The sequence below is a fragment of the Trachurus japonicus genome, chromosome 9 (assembly GCF_045865225.1).
Source record: "Trachurus japonicus isolate A0001 chromosome 9, Traja_1.0".
In the NCBI taxonomy this organism is placed as follows: Eukaryota; Metazoa; Chordata; class Actinopteri; order Carangiformes; family Carangidae; genus Trachurus; species Trachurus japonicus.
Window position 1 is genome coordinate 26418964 of NC_140915.1, and position 26204 is coordinate 26445167.

The 26204-nt window shown below is 40.3% G+C and overlaps 1 protein-coding gene across 2 annotated transcripts in view; it reads right to left on the reverse strand.

Annotated features, from left to right (window-relative positions):
* edil3a (EGF like and discoidin domains 3a) overlaps positions 1-26204 on the reverse strand; it is a 120053-nt gene that overhangs the window by 8756 nt on the left and 85093 nt on the right. For both annotated transcript variants that reach the window (XM_085787036.1, XM_085787037.1), the window contains exons 7-9: positions 25640-25784; positions 25322-25506; positions 5999-6154 (exon numbers count right to left, since the gene is read on the reverse strand). In XM_085787036.1, coding sequence (XP_085643162.1) covers positions 5999-6154; positions 25322-25506; positions 25640-25784 — 486 coding nt within the window. The remainder of the gene's footprint in view (positions 1-5998; positions 6155-25321; positions 25507-25639; positions 25785-26204) is intronic.

The following is a 26204-nucleotide window of genomic DNA, read 5'->3' on the forward strand; positions in this document are numbered from 1 at the left end:
ATGGAGTTAAATGCTAATAACTTGACAAATATTTGATGAAAGCAGGTACAAATACTGATGATGACAAAACAGGTCATTGTAGTCCTTTTTAAAAAAAAATCTAATCACATCCTATAAATAATCTGTTACTAGTCATAAAGGTAGTAATAACCCTACCCATTCCTTAAATCCTCTATAATGGGAGTTGTATTATGAAGTGGTACCACAAACTAATCAACACCTTCATAAAGAAACAACCACCTATGTGACAATGCAACAAATAACAAACAACAGTTTACAGCACAAGTAGCACAAACAAGGTTTGACTCCATGTGAAGTGCTGAACAGTGTGCAGGCTGTTTCACACCTGTTTCAGGGCTTTGTCATAGTGATTCAAAACTCTGTTGTGATGCACGGATGCATGATAATAAGGCTAAAAGTCATTTTGCATGAAGCATAAGATTCTTCTGATTTCTGATTAAAGGACAATTCCACAGGACTATCAACTCTTGACTTGCTTGAAGTAAACATTTTTTTTCCACAGACAGTATCAGATGGCTACTCAAACATGCACAGAGAAAAAATTGTGGCTTTGAGGGATGTAAACAGCCTAAGCAGCGGAACTTCCATCCGCTCCCATTCATCGCTGCCGTGGTGATGCAGGGACAGACATAACTACTGCAAAACAGGAGCAATTAAACTGAAAATCTTCAGATTCTGATCTGAAAATTGTCAGTTCAATTGCTCCTGTTTTGCGGTAGTTGTGTCTGTGTCTGAAAATACAACCCCAAGTTGAATTTGCCCAGAATTGTCCTTTAACACAGTGATAAACATTTGACAAAGGAGTGTTGCCAAAACTGTAATATTACAACCAAGCCACATAACAGCACAATATAAAAGGCAGGACAGGAAGGCCATAAAAGTAGCAGCTGATTGAAATATGACAAGGATCTGCCCTAGACTGTCTGGGGAACTGCACAGTATCAGAGGCAATCTCTAAAATAAACTGTCTGGAGCTGGATATATGTTCAGAATCTCAATAAAAGGGCAAATAATACAAAGAGAAAAAGAAAAAAAAAGGTTAGAAAGGTGATGAATCTGCCCTAAACAACAGCACACTGGCTAAATACTTTTTAGTGTATTAAACAATTCAGTGGCAGAAAATAACTTTGTACTGTGTTTTGAAAGGTGCTATACAAATAAGGTTTATTATTATTATTATATTGTCAATTTTTCACTCTGTTTATTTCTTTCACTCAGAAAGAAACAAGTCTGTTGTGTTTGGCCACATTGTTCATACACATGTCCATTTCCACCACTGCTGTTACAACCTCACACACCTCTATTCCAAATACAATTTTGTTTGAGTATTTTCAGAAATGTCAGTACTTACAAGAGTTCTGAGTGGTTAATTTAACCATTTCCTGTTATTTCAGCAGACTTGCAGGCCTCTGTGACTAGTGACCAGAATAAAGTATCAAACTAAAATTAAATTTCATTAATTAAACAAAGGAAACTATTCAGCAATGAGAAAATAAAGACCAGATAGTGCAAAGCGCAGACGAAGTAGTTCTTGCAGGATGAGGATGTGTCTCTTGCAGCTGCCAGGTGGAGCGTGCTACAAGCTGTCTGTGCTTGTGGCCAGGTACTAAAATACTTAATCATGCGGTAGTTTTTCACTTTAAACTGTTAGGTTGAAGTTGAATTATGTTGCCAAAATCCGGCAGCACCTGTGATACTGCCAAATACAAAATAAGCCAAGTGCAAGAAGCAGCATCAGCACCCAGACAATAACCCTTTGGCTTTGGCAAACATCAAGGTGTTCTTACATGGAGCTGATCTGACCTTTTAGTCAAATATGTGAGAGTTACTTGCTTCATCCCATCCAAGTATGATTGTATTATCCAATTCAAGACTCAAGCATACAGGGCACATTGCTCTGTGTATGTCTTCAGACTGACCCAGGGGCCGCAAGTCTGTTTCCAACTATTGATTTTTCAGACTGGTCAAGTCATACGCATTAATAAGGCCGGCCTTATGTGTGTCTGGAGATACTACACAGCACATGCAAGGGAGCAGATCACGCACATGTCTTTGCTCTCTGCCCTCTTGTTGGCTGAGTCTGCTGCGGTGATACCAGGAAAACTCAGCCACATGTTCATCGAAAGGTCAAGAGCAGTGTGAAAGCTTAGAGGAGGCAGTTACACTCAATCAAGCTAAAGTACACAACTTCACACTGGGAAAATATTATCTAGTTATGTCTTTCATTAATTCCTGAGGTGCATTAAATCTCACAGCTAATATTTAGCAAAAAAGAAGATGTCTTTATTAGTGGCTAATCTTAAAATGATTGTATTCTCAGCTACAGTATCTGACAGTCAGTTACCCTATGACCTGGAGGGAACTAAAGGCTCTAATGGCCAATTAGCCCTGTGTCACCTGAGTGAACCACTATTAAACATAAAATCAATTACTTTTGTGCTTGATTGCCCCCATCAACTGTGTAAATATTGACACCCAGGAAAGAGCTGTACTGCAGGAGTAGACAATGCAGTGACCCAGGTGCAGATAGCACGAGCATGTGGGAATGCAACTGAGCCGATATGTATAATTACTAATTATGCAACTTACAACAGTTTAATTATATTATATTTAAATAATGAACCGAGTTGTTGCTTCCCGGTTAAAAGTGCATTACCCAGATAGTCGAGATGTGCGCGCAAAAAAAAAGGCAAACGTGGCACTTCATGGATTTTGTGGAGGGTTACTGTGGTGTGTGTCATGTGCCCCTCTTTGACAACATCTGTATTCTGACAGAGCCTCCTCTCTCAATCTAGATGTAACTGCCTGCAGCCGCTGCCACACAGGAGCTGAAGGGGGAAGCTGAGAAGAATACTTACAAGCCTCTACCACTGTGCCCAAGCCAGACACACACACACACACACACACACACACACACACACACACACACACACACACACACACACACACACACACACACACACTCAGTATATCCCTTCCAAGTTGTGCATTGTGGTGTGGCAGCCCCCACCCCCCCACCCCACGGGACTCCAACAGCCAAATGTGTCCTCTAGCATTAATGGCTGCTTCAGTTGACTGAAGGGGGAAAACACCTTGAAGATTCATACATCTGAACAGCCCCTCAGCTCCACTAGGGACAAACTGATTGACATTTTCAGAAGCATTGCTAAACATGCCTGCCCTCTAATACAGAGCATACACGCCCTCAGATTGACTGTCTATCCTTGGATCTGCTTTGAATTATAGACAGGGATCACACAGACTATCAAACGTCTTGGGTCTTGTGATACAGTATAGCTATGTATGTTTCATTTATTTATTTTCCCCCTTATATTTTATTTTGAAATAAAGTATAATAAACATAAAAGGTTCCTGAGATGTCATCAGTACTTTTCTCTCTCCTTCCCTTTGTTATTTCAGATGCTGCTCGCCAGACCTTTGGAAGGCTTCCAGTGCTCAGTATTGAGATTGAAAATCATGCTGAGCCGGCAGTGGCCCGTATCCAAAGATCATCATGGGTGTTGAAATTATAAACTCCTCAAGCAAGGAATTTGAGTGCAGAAGTGGAAAAATATTTCCAACCATCGGGTGCTGCACTGGCTACACAAAACAGGATGAAGGCATAAATTGATAACTGCCTATTATATGGTATTATTCGCTTTAAATAAGTGCAGTCATAATGCAATGATAGATCACTATCACACTGAGCCAAACAAAATAAAAATCTTATTTTGAAGTGGCAGTTAAAGATACCTCCACAAACTGCTCAGAATCAGTTTTTATGAGAAAGCCAGGGATCATAGCTGATGCTTTTATGTGCGCACACTGCAGGGCATAGTGTGTAGGAAGACTATGAAAGAAGGTGGTATGGAAAATTAGCAATTTTACGATCTTCTGATCAGATTATTCTTTTAAATGTGTGGAATAAATTTGCATTAATAAATGAAGGTAGGTCAACATGCGTTAAGATTGAATCTAATGAAATTGAAAAACTGTCCTCAATTACAAATCAAATACTAAGTCAAATAAGGGTCAGTTGTTTGAAGTTGGTAGTTATGTGTGCTTGTTTGACCTTGTCTCAGAGGTTGCTCAGCCACAAAAACGTTGCACTCGAGCATGATGACATTTTCTCTGTATCTGGATATCTCATTAGCACTCAGATTGAATCATCTATGCAAACAAAATATGATGGACAGTGACGAACATTGAGGTGGTGAGAGTCTGCACCTCCAAGTCTGAGGCTATAGTGGTCTACTTGCACTGAGGGGTTGGGTGGTGAGATGTTGCCCCCTGTGAAAGGGATCAAGTGTCTCGGGATCTTGTTCATATGTGACAGTAAAATGGAGCGTGACATGGACAGGTGGATTGGTGCGACATCAGGAATAATTGGGTTGTACTAGACCACTGTGATGAAGAGAGAGCTGAGCTGGAAGGCAAAACTTTTTATTTAGCCATCGAGCCTCACTTCTAGTCAAGAGCTCTGGGGAATGACCAAATAAATAAAAAAATAAAAAATCTGATTGCTGATACCTACAGATAGTGGCCTAAATGAGCTTCCTCCGAAGGGTCTCTGGGTTCAGTCGTAGAGATAGGGTGAGGGGCCTGGATGTCTAGAGGGAACTCAGAGTACAGCCACTGCACCTTCATGTCGACAGGAGCCGGCTGAGGTTTTCTGGGCATCTGATTAGGATGCCTCCGGGGTGCCTTCCTTTGGAGGTTTTCTGGGCACGTCTAACTGGGAGAGGACCAATGGTAGATCCAGAAGTCGCTGGAGGGATTACATATCCTATCTGGCCTCTGGGAACATTTCAGGTTCCCCCAGGAAGAGCTGGCAAATGCTGGGAATAAGGAACATCTGGAATATCCTGTGTAGCCTGCTGCCACCATGACCCCACCCCAGATAGACGAAACATCAAGTGTTTCCTGGAACAACTTATACACGCTCAAACATAGTATCTATTATTATTACTATAATTATTTATTCATGCAAATCTCTTCCACAAGTTTAAATGATAATTATAGTGTGAAGAATTCTGCATATGATCCTATAATTAGGGATTATATTGAAGACATAGATTGTCTACATTCACACTGCAGAATAAAAGAGAACATATTGTATTCCACAAGTGTATAACAATTTTAAGCACCTCCACAGTATTTGCTTTCCCTGAAATATGCAGGCATGAGTTCGACTCTCAGCTTCTTAATTTTCCATCGTCAACACATCATCCATAAATAAATAAGCAGAATAAGTAAGGCTTATCTTTCAATAACACAGAAAGACAGAAAAGTAAACTACATCTCTTGCCACCAGTGACTGAAAGACAAGGGGCTTCAGCTTTTGCTCCAACCTGTTGCCTGCAGCTCTCCTGATATCAGCAAGAGAGGCTGCTGCAGCCCTGTACCATCACTGTTGTTGTGGGCAATTGGAATGGACATGTGTACTCTGTTGAAGGGCTGTAAACAAGATTTTCAGCATAGCACTGGCCAGGTCAGGTTGACAGCACGGTCTTATCTGATCCCAAACCAGAGAGAGGCAACAGGACAAACCAGGCAACCTCAGTTTGAGCCCTAGATAAGGAGATGCTAAAGACGGGTGGAGAAGAGCAACAGACAGGTCCCAAAATGGACACATTCATACTTAATACTTGCTTTTTGACATTGACTGCTCTGTATTTCTGTCAGCTCCAGCTTTGTATTTTTCCTGTGTGTTTTTCTGTTGATGATGTTTCTCTCCAGTCAGAATGCCCCTTGCCTTCATGGTGTGATGTATAATTCAAAACCTCAGTACTCACACTACCCATAGGCATGCATTTATGATTTCACTGTATTTTCCAATATGTTTGCTTTGTGTACATGACAATACAGATGTGTTTTATCCATAGGAAACTGTATTTTCACTCAATATTTTATGAGACCTGTTTAAACCTGTTTGAGTTTGTGTTTGTCATTATGTGGTGTTAAAGTAGTGACTCACCTTGTCCTTCCCTTGTTTCTCATCTTGATATATATTCCACCTCTCTCCATCATTACTGTAAGCAACTTTGTATGAGCCAACAAACTGGACATGGCCAAAGTCTTTCGCTCCCTGGGTGATGATACCTGTGACCTTGGTTGGCACAAGCAAGTCCACCTGAGAGAGACACAAAAGAAAGGAAACAAGAGATATAATTTATTGATAAATTTGTCTGCTCAAGAAACTTAACCAGTGAAAAAGTTTTTTTCAATCCAGGCAGCATCTGTTTTTTTTTTTTCCTTTTGACGTTATTAGAGGATTTACTGTATAAAGACACAGGGCGCAAGAAGTCAGTTTCAATTATTCACAGAGTATTGAACAACAAGGCTAAGTCCACAACCTTGCTCAGCAGAACAGAAATCACACACTGCAGCAGCTTCTGAGACTCAGTCTGCGCCATTTGGGTTAATTTTTAATACGCCCTCACATTTGTTGCAAACAATTTGCAGTGCAAGGGTACTGGGCGGTCAACACACAGACTTGTTACTTGTATTGACGTTTTAGGGTTCAATTATGCTTCATTATTGAGAAAAGGGCACAACACTGCTGGGTTGAGATTAAGTTGAACCCACAAAATACACAACAAGAATAAGCTTCATAGCTCCACCACATTTACCTCACCTATTCTACAATTATGATTAAAACAGGTCAGGTGTTTTCTAAGCGACTTTACCGGCATGTTATTCAAGTCAGATTAATAATGAACAGTCACATGAAAAAAAGAAGTGCATCCCTTGGAAATTATTGACTTTTTCAGCTTTTTTGCTAACATTTTATCTGCTTTGATGAAGAGGCTACAGATAAAGGTGAAATACTTCAACAAAACAACAAGGAAAAGCCTTTCTTTCAGTTAAACTTCATTAGATGTAATGTTCTTCTGGAAAAGGTGAGTATATCCTTGGTCTCAAAAATGAATGGAAGCTATTTTAGCAGAAATCACGTCTTGTTGGATTTTTGCATAATTGTCCTCCAGACATCTGCTTGCTGAAAATTAGGAGTGATCTTGCATGTAAAATTCCTTCAGTTGCAAAATGTGTGAGGATTTTCTTCTGCACTTCCTGTTTCAAATACCCACAAAACACAGATTTCACTGGGACTGAAATCTAGGCTTTGACTAGGCCTCTGTGTAACCCCCGATTTCCTCTTTCTGAACCATTCCTTGGTGGATTTGCCAGCATGCTTAGGATCATTATGCTGTTGAAAGGTCCACTTCTGATTCAACTTCAAATTTCAGGCAGATGGTCCAAGAACTTCAAGAAGTCTTTGATATGAAGCTGAATTCAGAGTGGAATCAATAACTGCAAGCTGCCCTGTCCCTGAGGCAGCAAAGCAGCCCAAACCATGACATTTCCACAGCTATGCTAGTTCATATGAGGTTCCTCTGTTCAAAAGCTGTCCTTGGTCTTTGATTCATCTCGTCAGAGCATGTTATTCCAAAATGTCCAGCTTTTGCCTATATGTTCCTTTGCTCTTGTGTTCTCTTTGGTTACCAAACACTTTTTCCTGTCATCTCCCATGTAGGGCAAATTTGTGCAATCTCTTTCTGATGGAAGACACATGGCCTTTAGTAGAGACAGTTCTATAAGGGTGCACTCACACTAGGCAATCGTACCGTGCCCAAGCACGTTTGCCCCCTAAAGTCCGGATTCTATTGCTAGTGTGAGTGCAAGTGTTCCGTGCTTGAGTACGGTACACTTCCCTGGCCTGGTACCGTTGGAAGAGGTGTGCTTGAGCATTCGGGCTTCAGCACGGTACGGAACAACTGGCCCTGAGTGCGAGAGTCATCCTCAGATGTTGGAATGACATTCTGGGCTTGAGCTACACCACTTGTAGATGATTTCCCTTTCACTAGAAAGATTGGCAGGCTGATAGGCATCACATCTTTTTTTATTGGAAAGCCGTGAAGAGGTCTTTAGATCTTGGAATGTAAACACCACATTTTTTAAAAGCTGCCAAAAGAGCATCAGATTCTAAATAAATAACACAGGTTCTTCCTTCTTTCCCTTCTTCTACAAGATGCATATTAGCACCTAATCTGGCCTCTGGCTCTGGAACATTTTAGGTAATTATTCTGAAGATTTAGAAATGCACCACTCGATGCTATCAATTATTTACATCTTTTTGCATTCTTATAGATCAACATGCTCTTTGAAACAAAGTGAATCACATGGGAGGTTATTGAAACTTCATGTTCATTATTTTGTTCTCATTTAAAAGAGCTGTTTTTTGCGTGTGTTTTTTTTTTTATGGAGACACAAAAGGTCCAGAACAGGAGGTAGAGTGAGTCGTCCAATTACAAGAGGGTTTGTGGTTCGAATCCCGCTCCATCCCAGTCACTGTCATTGTGTCCTTGGGCAAGGCACTTTGCCTCATGTGAATGCATATGAATGTTTGGTGGTGGTAGGAGGGGCTGTTTGGTGCACATTGGCAGCAACGCTTCTGTCAGTCTGCCCCAGGGCAGCTGTGGCTACAGATGTCGTTTACCACCGCCGGTGTGAATGTGGTATGAATGAATAATGGTTTTTGTAAAGCACTTTGGGTGCCATGAAAAGAGCTATATAAATCCAAGCCATTATTATTATTAATAATCTAGACTCTAGTGTTAATTCAATGCATTTAAAGGTGTGGTAAATGAAGGGATTTACTTACTGTACTTTTAAATGATTATATAAATGATCAAAATGCCATAAAATACATTATTTGGAATGTATCAATGCCTGTACATTGTACATTCAACAGTCATCTACACTGTTCTGCACCTTTTGCATCTCCATACTAAAAGACACACACGCACACACACATACAAAAAACCCAACTTTAATTAAAAAACAAAAAAACAAAATTAAGGACGTGAAGTTTCCATAACTTCCCATGTGATTCACTTGTTTAAAAGAGCATGTTGATCTATAATGATGCAAAAACATGTAAATAATTGATAGCATTGAGTCGTGCATTTCTAAATCTTCAGAATGCTAATTACCTAAAATGTTACTATAAAACTGTCTCACAGATGTGTGTCTATGCGGCACCAACACACAAAAGGAGGGAAAAGGGTGCAACTTGGCATTTTGCTGTCACTTGGGAAGATTGTGGCAAAATTTAGAAGCACAGACGGAGCACCAGAGAGAAACACAAGGATGCAGATTTATTTCCTCTGCTGAATAAACGCAGCATCACGGCAACAATACATCACACTAATTGGCCTGGTCATAGGCCAACATATACTGTGTCACATGGCTCTGACAAAACGAAATAGGGCCCTGTGTACATTAAACAAATGAGCAAACAAAGTGAAATAATGCATGAGCTATGGTTCAGGTTCACTTCTGGTCTTGACACACTGCAAAACACTGCATCTCAGCACATTGCACCACACTTTTATTACCTGCAATATCTTACAAACCCTGAAACAATTCTTTTTTCCCTGAGCTGTGATGTGAATGGGCCTGCTCTCACTCTTTCAACTCTCATAAGGTTTCAACAATGCTTGAGAGCTTCACTTTCCTTCCTTCTACTTAAAGATTTAGGACTGTTCCCTGGGTGTTAGAGCAGCCTTCTTAAATGTAGACCCATTGCTGTGTACATTAACAGGCGTAGAGCTGGGTCCTAACTCACATGTAGACACAGTCATGCCTGAGTGATTACAAAGCTAACTCTTGGGTTCCTGAAAGGCGTCCAAGTGGGTAAACTCCCAGTTCGCCAAGTGTGAGATGTTAGGCCAATGAAAGTGCAACAAAAGGTCTTGAAGTTTGCATGCACACATAATTCAACTCTCAACAATGCTGTGGTTACAGGTATGCAATTACACAGATGCTGCTCACAATGTACAGTATGCATGCTTCATTTGTTGTGAATACACTATTCATGGGGTTTCTCCTCCCAATGGAAGCTGCCGCTGCTTCTGTTTTTGTGTAAAGTAGTGCACATTTCTGTTTGTGAAAGCAGCTGTAGCAACAATGTGGAATATATTCCTGTGATGTATATGATTACCTTTAAACAACATCGCTGCTATAATGACAAAAACGCTGAGACCCCTGGTTAAAGGGGCCCCAGAAAGAAACAGTGGCGCCGGCTGCTTGGTTGATTTACGGAGGCATGACATTTCGCATTGTGGGGCTTTGATTATGCTCCAGTCGCAGAACGTTGAGGTAATCTCGCTCTAGCCAAGCAGTCAAGTCTGCCACCAAAACAAAGGCACGCTTGAAGGGGGAACCTGTAATTGCTGTCACAGGTAGCGGTCAAAAAATACGACCGCCCCCAGCGACGTCAGCTCCCAACACTTTGATGGCTCAAACTGAATTAGGGAGCGAGATAAGCTTGTTAAAGCTACGCCTCTCCTCCAGCCCCCGCCTTCTGTTCTTTCTCCATCACACTCTCAACCCCGTTCTCTCTTCCATGAGCTGTTAACCCAGACAAACTGGAAGTGTGTGAAGTCTCTGTAGCAATCTCTGAATGCTTGTGGCATAGTTGTTCCAACGAAATACAACACGAGAATCAATTTAAGGATTTTGTTTGCTGTGTCTCTGAGATTTAAAAACAAGATTCATGTAACTCTAATCTACGCTTCCAGTTTCCCCCAAAATACAGCAGCACGTTGAAAAACGGAAGACATGGTCAATTACTTATTTGTACTTCTCTTTGATGGCAGCGCACAAAGAGGCAACATTTGTGCACGGCTTCCAGACAAACATTCATCTCCCGTGCTCATTAACACTGGAGTTGGTGTGTAAATCTCATGTCCCTATTTGAAGTGGCTTTGCCATGGCAGGATAAAGAGAGTAATGTAGCGAGAGGCAGCTTTATAAGGAGCCAAATGAGGCCCAGTTTCCTATTTTATGAATACAGAACATGCATACACAGCATCCTGCTGACATTCTCCCAGCAGCTGTGCTAATTTAACTGTGTGTAAAACAGACATTTAATCTTCACAGCCTGCGTTTGTGTTTCTGTGACACATGCTTTCCTCTTAGGGTCACAGTGCAGAGTTCAGAATTGTGTTCTCACACCTCACAAAGCCACAAGGACAGTGCTACGGCCCATCAACGCCACAACAGGCTGCTATCATTAAAGCTTGAAGCTGGTGTGAGAGCATGAAAATCACCCGGGTGCACTGCTCTTGTCTCCTCAGGCAGTCTTAAGAAAGCAACAGCAGCTTTGTCATACACCAAAACACCACAGCGTGCCCAAAATCTTGCCAGGGCAAACTTCATGTGATATTGCTCAACATGAAATACCATTTACCATGAAATAAAATGGCCAACCATACCACCATAACACATACACATGGTGACTAACCTGCTAAATCCTCCAGCATCTGCTCTGGTTAAAGCTCCATTAGAAGAAAAGAAAGTCTGCATTAACAACTAGAGGTTTTGAAAGAAATGGGTATTAAGGAAGTAAAGGGAGGGTCTTATGGAAGATGGTATAGACATACTGGGACTGAAGGATCCAGTATTTCTGGGCTTTACCTGTACGAGACTAAGATTTATGTATTTTCTTCCCCTTCTGCTTTGATTTCGACCTTCTTAATTTAAATCTATTTTTTATGAATCCCCCTATATGGAAGTGAAATACTACTTTGTTGCAGAAATACAGCAGCAATCCATGCTATTTCTGTGTAATTCTGTGAGATTCAGTTGAAACATTAAGAGTAAATACATCTAAGCATCTGTAAATGTTCTAATGCTATCATTAGGCAACCAGCAAGGTTGGTGCAGAGGGGAGCTTCACAGCCTCTCGGTGTGTAGTAAGAAACCTCAGTCCCAGTTGAATGGACTTTTACATGAGATTTCAGATGCGCTTGCTATCTCAACACAGTACTTGCCACATGCCAAAGCTCAATCCTCTACTGCTGCTGCTGCTGCTGCTGCAACCATCTTCACAAAAGCCCCTTAACCCAAAAAGCAAACCCAAAATGACTAAAAGAGACGAGGGATGAGGCTGAAGGCAGACAATTTCCAGATAAATGGCTGACTGAGTGCAGCACTTCTCTACTGAGTGCAAAGAAAAGCCTGTTTGAGTCATGACACCTTTCTGAGTTTAAAAATGTGCCGTTCCACACACAGGCGAGCTAGCTGAACCAATTCTATATGATGAACTAGGGTCTAAGTCTCACTGAGCTTGAAAGGCTGTTATGTGACATGTATGGCTTTTTCTGTGTGAAAGCAGACTGTGCAGCACCATGAAAGTAAAACATGACGAGATAGAAAAGTGTGCTGCACACAATACTCTGACCAAAAAGAATTCAACTGAAACTTGTAATAATTAATTGTGTTTGTTTTGTTCATTAGTGCAAACAAAAGCCTGTAGCCCTTCATAAACTCAGCCCCTGGACAAAGAACCCTAATGAGTTATTAAAATGGAAAATCTAGGGTGCTGATTATGAATAAATGGGGGGAAAAAGGGAAGTTTTTAAGAGCTACACAAAAAAAACTAATACCACATCTCAAAATTTTTACAGCACACAGAAATACATGATTTGACATCATATATTTTATTTGCCTCAGTTTCAATTTAATTATATGGAGAAGGGAGATAGTCTAGATCTGTTTAGAAATGTATAGTTTAATTTTAGGTTTAAATAATAGCTTGACTAAAACTCATTGCCATTCACAAAATAGATCATCTTATTATCCACAGACTAAACACGCTGTTTATGGATGTACAGTTGAGGATGGGATCCAACCAATTTGAACCATCTTCCTCTGTCTCAGGGATACACAGAAACACACATGCACAATCAACCTTCTTGTCATTCTGTTTCTGTATCTGTATCTGACCCCATACAGTTGCACGTATATTATTGATATTATTCCTTTCAATTTCTCTGTGGCTCTCATGTGGCAAACACACAATCTCCTTTCTGATACTTTTGTTTCCAGTGTCAGAGGGTCTAAATGCCCACTGAGTACGCCCACAGTGCAAGGAAAGTGTGTGTCAGTTGCCTGGGAGCATTATGGAAAGTATAGTGGTTCCACTATCCTTGATGCTAATGTCGTGGAGAGAAAGCATCATACTGTGTTACTGTTCATGTGACCTCTCCAGCATCAACTTAAACATTTTCCTTTTAGTTTGAAATTTGGCTCGTTCACAGCATTTTTGAAACCGCTAAATGTGGGATGTGAGTCAAACACTCTGCTGAAGGAAACATCTCAGTGTGGAATGAGCTGTCCTGACATGAGGATACACGTCTTTGTTACACAGAAAGATGACTTTTGGCAGCGCATTACAGGAGTCAGCTGGTTGGCTGGACGAGGCACATCTTACAGCCAAAATGCTGAGGACATAAACAAGAGAAAAGCACTGTGCAGTGACTGATAGTGAATTGCAAAATGATGGCAGGCACACAAATATGTGAACAGTTTCACATGGTATGAATATTGCCATGCATTACTCCGCTCTCTTATGCACTCTAGTCTTCATGCCAGCACACTTTTATTAAACAATGTGCATTTAACTGAAATTAATGTCTTGCTAATTCTCTCTTAACATGTCTACACATTTTCCATATTCACAGTATACCTGTTGAGAAAAGTATAACAAAGACCAGGAAAAATACCTTTCAAGAACTGTATGCTCACAGTTCAAACTATTTAAGCCAAGCTAGCAGCATGGCTGTGGGAATAGTGGAGTAATTCCTACAGGTCCACAGTCATGGCCATGTAATGTAGAGCAGCTATTTGTGGTGCTCAGCGGACTCATTGTATAGAATCTAAGATAAGATAAGACATTCCTTTATTAGTACAACAATGGGGAAATTTGCAATTGATGATTGCAATTTGATGAACGATTAATTTCTTATTTACAGTACCTCCAACAGCATGCCACTTTTTTTATCTCAGTGTCTCCTGAATGGATCGGTGAATATTCATTGTCCTCAGATGGTGTGAGGGTGTCATCTTTTCTTTTTTTTTTTGAAAACTTTAATAGATCATTATAGAATCAGGTAAAGATGTTTAGGTTTTTGAACAACTACCTTCAAAACTAATGACATTACCCATTACCATCAGCCTCAGGTGTAGATTGTGTTTAATCTTGATTACATGCTACATCAAGGTGGTAAACATAGTCATCTTTGTACCTGCTAAAGATTAATATGCTGACGAAAGCATAACCTATGATAATCTTTGTGAAATGGTAGAGGAAGCATGGGAAGCAAACTGGTGAGGCTGTTGTGTGCAACTAGTACTGTAATACAGCCTGGATTGAAAAGTGACCTCTCCCCTGCTTATTACAGTGTCCACAAACACCTGCATGGTCAGCTTTTTCTCCCATTCATAATTAAACAGCATAGCTTAAGTGCTTTTAAATAGAAAGTGCACATTAAAGTATTATTTAATTCCTATTTTTTCCACCGACACAAAGGCAGCCACTAATCAAACCCAGTGTCTTGAAGCACAAACATTAGGACCTGAAATTCTATTCTGGTAGGACACTCAGAGCACGCAGACATAAAACAGATGGAAACTCACTTCAGCATGTCAAGTTATGTCTAAGTGGTTGCAGGAACCGAGGAAGGGAATTGGCCATGGCAAAAGGAACAGCAAGGAAATCAACCATGGTGGTCTGGATCATTTAAAGCTATTACAGCACGGAGAACAGCATCTGTACAACCAGTGAGTTGCATACCGTGTCAGTATGAGTGAAGTGAAGGATTCAGATGCATATGCGTAAAAATGGCCTTGACACTGCGCTAGTAAGGGACTAGGGGAATTTCACACTCTGTTTAATGTTCACTGTGAGTAGACATGTGATGGACACTGATAAAATCTAAAGTAGTCTGTCTCTCTGTGTGATCTTGTCTGGAGTCAAATCTGTAATTCATGCTGGAGGAAAAAAAAACAACAGCCCTCTCTCAGAATATTAAGCAGGTGTGAAAATGTGAAACACTTTAATGATCTAAAGTCTGGTGTTCCTATTCCAACAATGATGATACAGGTCTTTTTTTAAAGGTCCTACAAAATAGGTGAGTTAAAAATAAAATGTTTTACGACATTAGCTGCTACACTACAGAGCTCATCATACCTCAATCCTCTCTCCCCTCTCCTGCTTCTCACATGGTATATAAAATATTCATATCAAATTTTCACACATGTGCGCACATACACACACACTGCACAAAAAACACGGTGTGCTTCACACGCAATAAAAAAGGCAACCATGAAATTACAAAACAGATCAACACTCTGAATCTGAATTAATACCTTGGACAATTAAGAATTAATCATGATTATGTCGTATGCAGCACTGCTGCTTAAGTGCAGTCCATATTCTCATGAGTGCAAAACATAAAGATATCTGACAAAAGCATATACAAGTGGGTAGGGGATGTCCTGTGTCAAGAGATGGCTTAGAGACACCCTGAAAACACGAGATATACATGCACAACACTGGACCCAATCTCTGCTGCACTGATTTAAGCTCTGGCGCCTTCACTTCTGACAATTCCTGCAGATCCCACGATTACAGCTAGCAGTGCTGCAGACTCATGAATCAATCATCCCAAGATAAAACAGATAAATGCATCCTGCGTTAGCTGAGAGCAAGAGAGAGAGAGAAACAGAGGTGGAGAGAGGGAGAGGGAGAGGGAGAGGGAGAGGGAGATGAAAATCGGGACATGGTGTTGAAGGATAAGATGGCTTCCTTGGATAATGAAAACAAAAGAGTATCATTACACAGGTTCCAAGCAAACCTATACATTTAAGGATATAGTTGGAGAGGGAACCCTAAAAACCACCCAACTGAATCAGGGAAGCAGATGGATTTACCATCCCCTCCGTAACTTCATTTGGAAGCTAATTGAATCAGCATACTAGCTTCAGGGAAATTGAATAAAATAGAGCAAAGAAAGAGCCATATTGGACAGGGTTAAAATGAGGCTCTGACGATAATGCCTTAATGAAATTTACATCAGGCATGTTTTCAAATTAGTGTGGATTCTCTCTAAAATTCTTCTTGAATTCTTGGATAATGTTCTCAAGATGACTGAATTAGCAATAGCTGTGGGCAGGAGTTTTGAGGCAATGGGCTGAATTCATGTCTGTTTAAATTAGAATACATTTCACAAGATGATGAGAGTCTAACTGGGTAGCGAACATTTAGATATCTGGTATCAGACTGGCACCATCTGATAAGCTTCTCTGTAGAGGACTCGTTAACCACCCACGGCAGTCTGGCTTAACACGATCCTCTGTCTCCTAAAAACTTAAGTCACACTATCATGTATATTTAACATGGCATTGTACATGGGCACACTTGCAAAAACAAGTGCTGGCTGCGACAGTTTCAGAAATTGTTACATCTCTTATCATAGCTTCCAACTTTTGTATCAGTTGATGATGCCATAGCTGCTGTAGTGTGGGTTCAGACTTATCTTTTGTAGTTGTGTGCTCTGTCTCTCCCTCTCTCCTTCTCTGTGTCCCCATTGTGCAGATATCTGTGACTCCAGATACACAGTCCAGGTCTGACACAACTGTTATAATTAACATTACAGTGCTGCTATCATTGATACATTTATAATTCGTATGTAACATCAAACCATGGGTAAACCTATCTCTCTCATCTTCAGCATGTTTCTCCTCCCTCCTCTCATAGCTGCCAACTACTGTACTAGTCTGGCTCTTTTGGAGGTTTATACCTGTTTTTCCTCTCCACTCTCACCAAGTGCTTAGTAAGTGTGCAAATGTTTGGGATTTTCCTTTCTCTGTTAAGTATAGATAATGTATGTTATAATTTGGCATTATACAAATAAAATTGTACTAAGTAGTACCAGAAAAATACAACACCCTTGCATGACACAGGGAGGCGGGAATTCAACTTTAAACTACATAAATCTTAATTGGTTTATTTTTATTTACACTGACAAATTGATGGCTTAATGGGAAATCCAACTTAATCCTGCCTGCATTGTGTTGGTTTCCAAACAGCATCATTTTAACTGTGAAGGTTGAAGTGAAACAAAGTTTACATGCACGGACATGTAGGTGCAGCATGCTAGATTAGAAGGTATGCTCAAGCCAGTGTTTCATACATTTCATACTTTTTCCAGTATCACAGCTGTGGCTAAATGGTTGTGTGCTTCTCACTGATTGCAACAGAAACCACCTGGAGACGTTGTCCCTCTAACGTTCTGTTTCTTTAATTAGTTCAGCAAGAATACTTGGCTGCAGGTGCTGTTCCTATTGATTCAGCTTTGTGTGTAGAGTAGTAGAACAAATAATGATAAAACACCGAGCAGCCGGTAGAATAAAGCATGTGTTTAGTGTGACTACAGCTTTGAATAGTCAGATCTGCAGGGACAATTAGCACCAGATCAACATGGCGGGACAGTAATATAAATGTTGGATTTAAGATGATATCCTCTGTGCAATGTCTGGTTTTAAGGACTGTGTTTCCCATTGGGCAGAGGATCAAGCTTGAAGGACGCAGAAGACAACTCACCCTTGAAAGTTCCCTATAAAGTCTTACTGTCCATTTTCCCATGCAAGCACTTTCAACAAAGTAGTAGTCTCTTGTTCTTGAAATAAAGACATGATCATTGCTATTCCAGATGATCAAAATCCCTCTTAAATCCTTTCATGCAACAATGCCTCTACACTCTCCGAGGCAGCTTTTCTGTTTTTAGAAAGGACACGCTTCATCTTGGCAGCATAAACACTCAAGAAGAGATGATAGTTTCAATGGGACAAATTAAAGCCATTCTTCTCTGTGGATGGATGAAACAAACACCCTGCTAATTCTATTGATTAAAAGAAATAGAGTTTGCTGTCAGCGGCGCTGTATTTGAGGTAGCAATTTGATTAGGAAGCTGTGCTAGGAAAATTTGCTGTAATGATAACACCCGCTTTGATTACAAGAAACGCATGCTCACGGGCAATGAACGGGAATCAATCTTGCATTACGTCTGCTCACTCTTCCTCCTAGCCTTTGCTCCACATGGGACAATAAAATATGTGAAGTGGCAACATGCACAGAGGCTTTAGTATCCAGTGGCACAAGGCTGGGGCATATTCATTTATTTTATTTGGATTACACCACTAAACAATTACACTTTTTGTAATTATTAATTACCACAATATTAAATGCTTAAAGGGTGATGAATACTTTTTAATACAATTAAACTAAAGTGCAGAAATGGAGATGATGAAAAGTATGACTGATACTGAAACTGATTAGCTGTTTGAGCCGTGAATTATCATTTCTATGACAACATAGATTTCGCATTGGCCATATTTTCCACATCAAACCTCACTCTCACACACACACACACACACACACACACACACACACACACACACACACACACACACACACACACACACACACACACACACACACACACACACACACACACACACACACACACACACACACACACACACACACACACACACACACACACACACACACACATAAAAATAGTCTAATTAACTGTTATATCTGAAGTGCATTTAATAGTTTGGATTAATGTTTACATTTATATGAAAGAATAAATTATTATGTGCATGTATTGTTAAATAAGGAAAGACGTAATGGTTGTGAGCTTTCTTGTAAAAGAAATGTAGCTTTTATATTTAAACTTATTATTGTTGTAAATCTTGAGAATTTTAAGCACAGTAAGAGCTACAACTTAAATAGAAATCCATTAACATTGCTCTTTGCAAATTTGATTTCATTTAAGATTTGCTCTCTGCAAAAACCATTTCACTGATGTCAGCTGTCCTGACTTCTGGTTCTGCCTCCCTATCTTCCTGTGCCTCTTCTCATCAGAGGGAATCACTGATGCCCACAGATTCCAGTGGCTCACCTCCTGCTGTTAAGTTCATTACTGGTCATTACGTGTTCTGTTCTGGTTATGCTACACTATCTTTATCTGTGTGCACAGAGGTCCTGTTAATCTTATCGATCTAAGTTAATTTGATGGCTTTAAAAACAGAACTATTACTTGCCTCTATATTTACAATGTTGTTTGAAACACATACATGTTTAATGTACATGTACAGGGCCAGGCAGCAGACACTAATCTACTTCAGATTCAGTAAATGGACATCGACCACTGATACTGTAATTTGCTGTGAGTAACATGAGAAAGAAAAGGCTTCATCAGTCACAGAACAAGGACAAGGTAAGGAGTAGAAGGTGACCTAATGCAGCTATAAGTTGATCATCCTTGTCTGAGCATCGGATAGCATCTGTCTGTTGAGTTGCTTTACTGTGCCTGAACATGACAAGTCTGTACCATACCATAGTACACTGACATTCAGCCTGTAGACAATCTGCTCTGGTACAGTATATCAAGTGGAAACCAGTGCGATAGATGAACAATCTTTAGGGACTGTTAGACCTCTCCCTCTTTGGGATTCTTAGTTGGCTAAAGCCAGTGTTACTGAGCTACATCTATCTAATATGAGATAGTATCTTCACATTTCTCCATCACCTTTTGAAATCCCACTTCTTCAAAATACTTTTTCCCATGACAGACCAGGTAGGTACTATTCCTCCACGTACAGACTGTATCATTTGGTAATAAACAGTAACAGTAACAATGAAGCCATTTTCTGCAACATTTCTATCATCCTATGTTCATTCATGAAAGGAATAAACAGAGTGTTTCATATAAACCTCACAGTGTTGCCATCTACTAACAGGATCTCTCATGCACTTGCTGTATTCAAGAATGTGATTCAAGAATGTGATCGTGAGTGTGATTCATGACATTTTCTAATGCTTTGGCTCAGTGTGTCTGGATGTCATTTTCTGCAGGTCCCCATCACACCCAAGCTCAACATGTGATTTGTCAAAGCCAGGAAAGTATGAATTCAGTGTTTTGACCACCTCCTTGCTGGGCTCCAGTCATGCCTAGGACAAATGGATTTCGCCGATGTCAGAAATAAAAATGGCCGCAGCCTAGTTCTGTCATACAGTTTTCTGATGATTGCTAACTTCTACCAGCAAAAGCTACACTTTTACGTGGCAGCGCCATATATTGCTTTTACACCCGGCTCAAATTATTTCTTTGAGTCTATGGGGTAGCAGTGTGTTTGTGTGAGGGGGAGCTCAAGCAAAGTTTCATCAGAGAACCTACATTGATCCACCCCGACTCCATCATGGTAGTCATTCATTATGAGGGAAGGACAATTTCCTCAACAATCAGAGACTCCATTACTTTGCATGTTGAACTAAACAACTGTCACCAGTGGAAATAAACCATGATATTGGCAATCAAGAGACATTTGCAGGTTAACTGGTGCCAGAGTAACACTGACAGGAGCCTGTCGAGTGCTCTGCTAGTGTTGTAACAGCGCTGACTGTGATAGGTCACATTACTTATGTCCCTCCACTTGTCTTTGTCTCCTCTGTGTGTTGGTTTATACTCTCCCACTGTGGTTTCTGCTTGGTCCTGCATGTTCCAGCAGAGAGACCCTCTGTTCTCCGACATGCATTCAGTACCTGCTAGGCTGCAACAACTTACTCATCAGCATCTGCCTATGCAAACTTCCACTCTGGCAGTAGTCATTTGTTGATTGTTATGTGTGCTCTGTTCTGCATTTGTTAGTCTACATACATTTACTAAACGTCCTGGGATTCTGTCATTTCACTGCACTGCCTTCAATAATACAAAAAATATATATTTAGATGTTCTAATATCTTTAGAATGTTTGGTGACAGTACATTTCTCATTTAAACATAGTAACCACAGACCCTGAATTTGTATCTTAGTGTTTCAGGTAGACTTGCATGTAAAATACAACATGGAGGCGTTTGGTCTACTTATCCGTGACCACTTTACTTACTTACTGTACATGACCTGCTCAGGCATAGAAATGACGTGTCTGCAAAAAGGATGTCATGTTGCAGCTGCATTAGCACCTAAGTCAGATTGTGCACGGATGTGTGTTAATGACTTTGAGCCAAATTGCATTTTAACACCAATGTGTGACTTGCACAAGGGCTACTGTAATTCTTTCAAAGTTTTCACACCGTTTTTTTTGTAGTTCACTCTGAATCGTATGAGGCAGAGGTGATTATCAAGGTGCCATACTCAGAAACAACACATATTTATCATTTAAAGGAGATAATTGTGTGTGAAAACCTTGGAGACAGGGGATAACAAATGAACTGCCAGAGTGGAATTACTTTCATAGCTTGTAACCTTTTCAGGCCACAAATTAATTTAAGAAATTGGAAACCAAATGTAGGGGTGGATGATAAATATCTACACACCATACACCGCTATGGCATGGTATTGAAAAAACAAAAACAAAAAAAACGTCTCATCATTACTTACTGTACACTTGTACATGGCAAACATAATGAGAATTGGAATACTGGACTACATTACACTGCACACATGTTACTGTGTTTATGCCTAAACAATAAAATTGGTTGTGTTTGCGAAGACCTGGCAAGGGTTCTTGGTTATACAAGACTCAACTAGCAACTCCCCCTTCAAACAAGGGAAATAAAGGAAACAGTGTATGACAGTGCAGTTATACAGTGATGTCTAAATGCTGTGTTACAGAGAGGGAAAATTACCTGATCTGAGAGGAAAAATGTGGGGATAAGAAACTTGCACAGTTTTCTTCTGGTAAATACCATGTGAGACATGTGCAACCTTGAATATCTGACATTTGTTGTTCGCCGATGTCCTGCTAACAGCTTACTGTCAAACTGATCTTTTTATATGTCACTGTATTGCAAGTGTGACAGTGTTGAATGCATAAGTGTGTTATACATGACTGTGTAACTGTGTGGTTGTGTAACTGTTACACACATGTACTGTTTATGAGAAATCTCCTCTTCACAACGTATCAGAAATTGAAGTGAAAGATGTGCATTTGGAAAATGATAAATGTTATAAAATACAAAACGAATTCAAGTCAGTTTTGCAGGCCTAATGTACCTATGTTGAAAATATCTCACTCATTCATGGCATCAAGGTCTGTGACTCTGAACAGTTTGGTACAGATCCAGATAACAATGTGGATCTGACATACAGTACATGACATGTGTAGGATTGCTTGGCGTTAGCAAAGGAATATACTCTACTGAGTGCCACTCTACTTTCAGAATGGTTTTCAGGCTGAATTGCTCTTTGGAGTCACTGTGCACAAAGCCATTTACCCCCCTAATGAGACTTAGTGGAACACTATCAAACTTATGCAGCATAAATCTAAATAAATTTGACATTTCATTCTCGAAAATATGTGTCAGTGTATCAGCCGAGCCCAAATGGTTGTTGTTAGCTGTACCTCAAAGCACAGCGAAATGAAAGGATGAGTGAGTCCAGATGTCTGACAACAGTGTTTGCAATTCAGCAGACAACACAGAACTTATTTCAGGTTTTCCTGTTCCTCACTCTCTGTCCTTGGGGATACCACTGGAATCCACCTACACTCTGAACAGAATTAAGAGATTTGAGATGATGAGACATACACACTAAATTACATGCTTGTTTTTGCCTTTGTCTGATGTTAACCATAATCCACCAAAAAAAAAATATATATATATAAGAAATGTTGCATTAACAGGGACACTGTGAAATAGAAAAAGTAGCTACTGTCTTTCTGGCAATTTCTTTTTGCTAGGCTGACATGATAATGTGCACAATTAACTAATCAGCTTATGCCAGCTGGAACTTTTGGCAGCTCGGTCTGACAGCCTCAGCTCCTCTCTTGAAAACATCTTGAAAGATTCTGGTTCAGTCTCCCTCTGTGTAACTTTATCTTCAGCCAGGCTAGAAAAACCAGGCTTGGACACCCAAGAAACAAGTCCAGTTCTTGGTGCGTTTGCAGTTAACAGTGATTTGTCGGTAGAAATGTTCAGTTCTGTAGTATTTGGTCTGCTGATCTCAACATATTATTCAGTGATTGCATTCAAAGAATTAATTATTTGATCCGTCTGTTGCTTTTGTGGACATGATTACTCAGTAGAATAATGTGCTAATCAGTGATTTAAAAAATACTTAATAGTCAGCATATTGTGTCTCTCGGTTTAACATTTCTCGAGCATGGTGGCTGACATAGGCAAACAGCATTCATTTGGAGAAATGAGCAGCAAATTCCCAAACGATGCAGACTGAAAGACTGAATAAATAAAAACGACTGCACAAAGTCAAAACAAATACATTGACAGCAAACACACAAAAACACACAAATGGCGCATGTCCAAGCAAAATACCAGAAGTGCTCCAGTTCTCTAGGGGTGGCAATAAGTATTAGGCTACACCATGAGGACAAGCCAGAGTTTCGACTCTAGGCGCTAGGCCTACAATCAGACCTTTGACTTTTGACCAGTATGAGAAAAGAAAAAAGAGGCAACACTGTAAAAACTGTTTGCGTTCCATTTCTATATTCTTTGTTTTTACATCTTTTTTTGTTTTCATTTGCAGCATGTTTGCATTGATGTATTTGCTTCTTATTAAAGTGTGTTGTTGATTCTGCATTGCTTAAGAATTTGCAGCTCATTACTCCTAATGGAGGTAGTTAGGGCTATTGCACCACATTTCTTGTCAGCCAACATACTGTACATTAGACTACTGATAATAAAATATTTAAAATGTCAAAGCACAAACTAAAATGCACATGTAAAACAACGACTACGACAAAATAAATGTGCAAAATATACAGAGGGGAAGTCATACTTGACAAAACTGCTCAACACAGGCCCAAAGAGAAAGGATGTAGATCAACTGATGACTCCACTGTTTGCTATTCAAGTAGAATCTTGTCCAGTCCCATATATCAAGAAGAAACCCTGTTTGATATTTGGTGTCGGTTAAGAGTTTCCTGCTGCTTCCCCTCCGCAGCAGAGCAGTTGTCTTGATTAATAGGAATACTTAATTTGTCATTAAGGCTGATTAATTCCATTAATCTTTAAGGTTTAAAGTTATTCAGTAATGTCACTGAGAATCAATTATTTGCCATGGCAACCACCATAAAGACGACACTGATGGTTGGTGGGAGTTTAACACATGCATATGAGACGATCACTAAATTTGAAAAATCAGTCAGTTCCAACAGCTCCATTAATAAAAATCTGAAACTTCACCCCAAAGTATATTATTCTTAATGCATACTTTTCAGAAACTAGATATACTTGTGTGTGCAGAAATGGGCCTTGGCGGTGGAAGCCATTGATTTTCTCACTGCGTCTGTATACCATCACCCCTTTCCTGCCGGCACAGCATGTAATATGAGACCACAAGTTTTCCTTTACCCACAGCAATCAATTTTGCTTAGCCGAGCTCCCTGTCCTGGATGGGGCCGGGCTAAGTACCTGTCTCCTCCGACACACAGCCCCTGCTGCATATACCCTCACCCTCAGCAAAAAGCTTTCAGCGTAATAAAAAACATATCTGACTCAAGACCCCACCAATCTAATAACAGCCAGACAAGTCAGTGTGACTACAGAGTGCTAACTGTGTCACTGCTAGGGAGGCGGTGTGTGTGCGGAGTGAGAGTGCAGGAGAAAGGCCAAGAAATCAAAGAAATCGCTCTGATCTTCAATTCCCTGAGAAGATGATCCACATCACAATTTCTTCAATGTTATCAGTTCTATTGCTTTAAGACGTGGTTTCTCACCCTAAAAGCAAAGAGAATTTATTGCCTTTTATCTTAAAAGAAAAAGGGGAAAAAAATCCAATATATGAGGTCATACAAGAGGCCAAGCTGGGCACGGTTGTGTCCGATTGATATGTATCTCAAACTCAGCTTTGATCAGTCTCACATGTTGTTAGGCAAAAAGACTGAGTTATAAATGTTCACTTAGAGGCATATCTTGTCCCTTACAGGATACATTTTCAGCCATCAGTTACAGTAATGAAAACAAATGGATTGGCCGTTTTCATAGAGATAGGAAGCCTGGGCTGCAGCCAAAGATAACAAGGCTAAACTCTTGCAACAGAGGCAGCGTGGGTGTTGGATTCAAAAAGACTGGCATGTAAAAAAATAAGAGATGACTACCTATTACTGACTGTTTCGAGGAATGATACTGAGAGCTGGCTAATAGAGGACAGATTTTAAGATATAATTCAATTCACAACTGACAGTGTACCCATCAATGAAGTGTCTCTTTATGAAATATCATTGAATCCACCCATCACCATATACACACAATCAATTATTATGCCAGGGAGGTAAGAGCTAATCCTTCAGCAGAGTGAAAGTCAGCTATCTGCAAGAAGAACTGTGGCTGTTGTTGTTGTTTTTTCCCCCTGCAAATATATTGATCTTATCTCTACGGTAGCTACAACAGATAACAGGTTTAGCTCAGATAGTATCTTACCTGTAGCCACTGTGACTGATCACTGTGTCCAGCTGTCCAAGCATTGACCTTGCCCTGTTTGTCCAAACGGGCCTTCCCAGGCTCCCAAGTGAACATGTCCATGTTGAGCGTCCTGAAGATGCTAGAGGCCATGACCTGGTAGTCCTGGATATGGCCCGACTTCATTCCCAGTGGTTCAGAACAGCCTGAAAACAACAAATGCAAACAGATTTGTTTTAACTGTACTAACAAACAAACAAAAAACTGTCTATTTTCAGTGTTGTCACCTCCTACCGACTTTGTGTACACAGTTGGATGGATTGAGTTCAGCTCACTCACCTGTTAACTCACAGCCGAGCAGCTCCATGCGTAAGGTGCAGTGCCTCCTGCAGACTTGGGGGTAGATGCGCACGTACTGGGCTTCAATGGGAGGGGTGAAGGAGTTGGCTGATGGAGCGTTGTTATCGACATTTCCTCTGAAAATCTGTTGCAGGGGATAAAATAACAGCAGATGGGGGCGGGGAGGATGGCGAAGCAGATCAGTTTTACCGTAATGTGGCAGTCTATCCGGCGCTGTCTCTAGTGTCTACTCCACACTCAACAAATTGCTGTCATTCAAGGTCAATGAGCTAGAATTACAGGGGAAAACAGACAATTTCTCGCACCATTTGAGCCCGTAATTCATAAGAACAGTGGTGTGTTTTAAATTAGTGCTCCAATTATATCGCCATACCTTCTGGAGTGTTTTATCCAAATGACCTGAGATAGTCTGACAGAAACTCTTTGATTTGAGTGACTGATGTTCTGGATAAGTGAGGTAGGCATAGAGAAAAGGGCAGAGGAAGAGAAAGCTACACAGGCTTTAAGCTGTGTGTTCATTCAATACAGGAAACGGGAGCAGTCA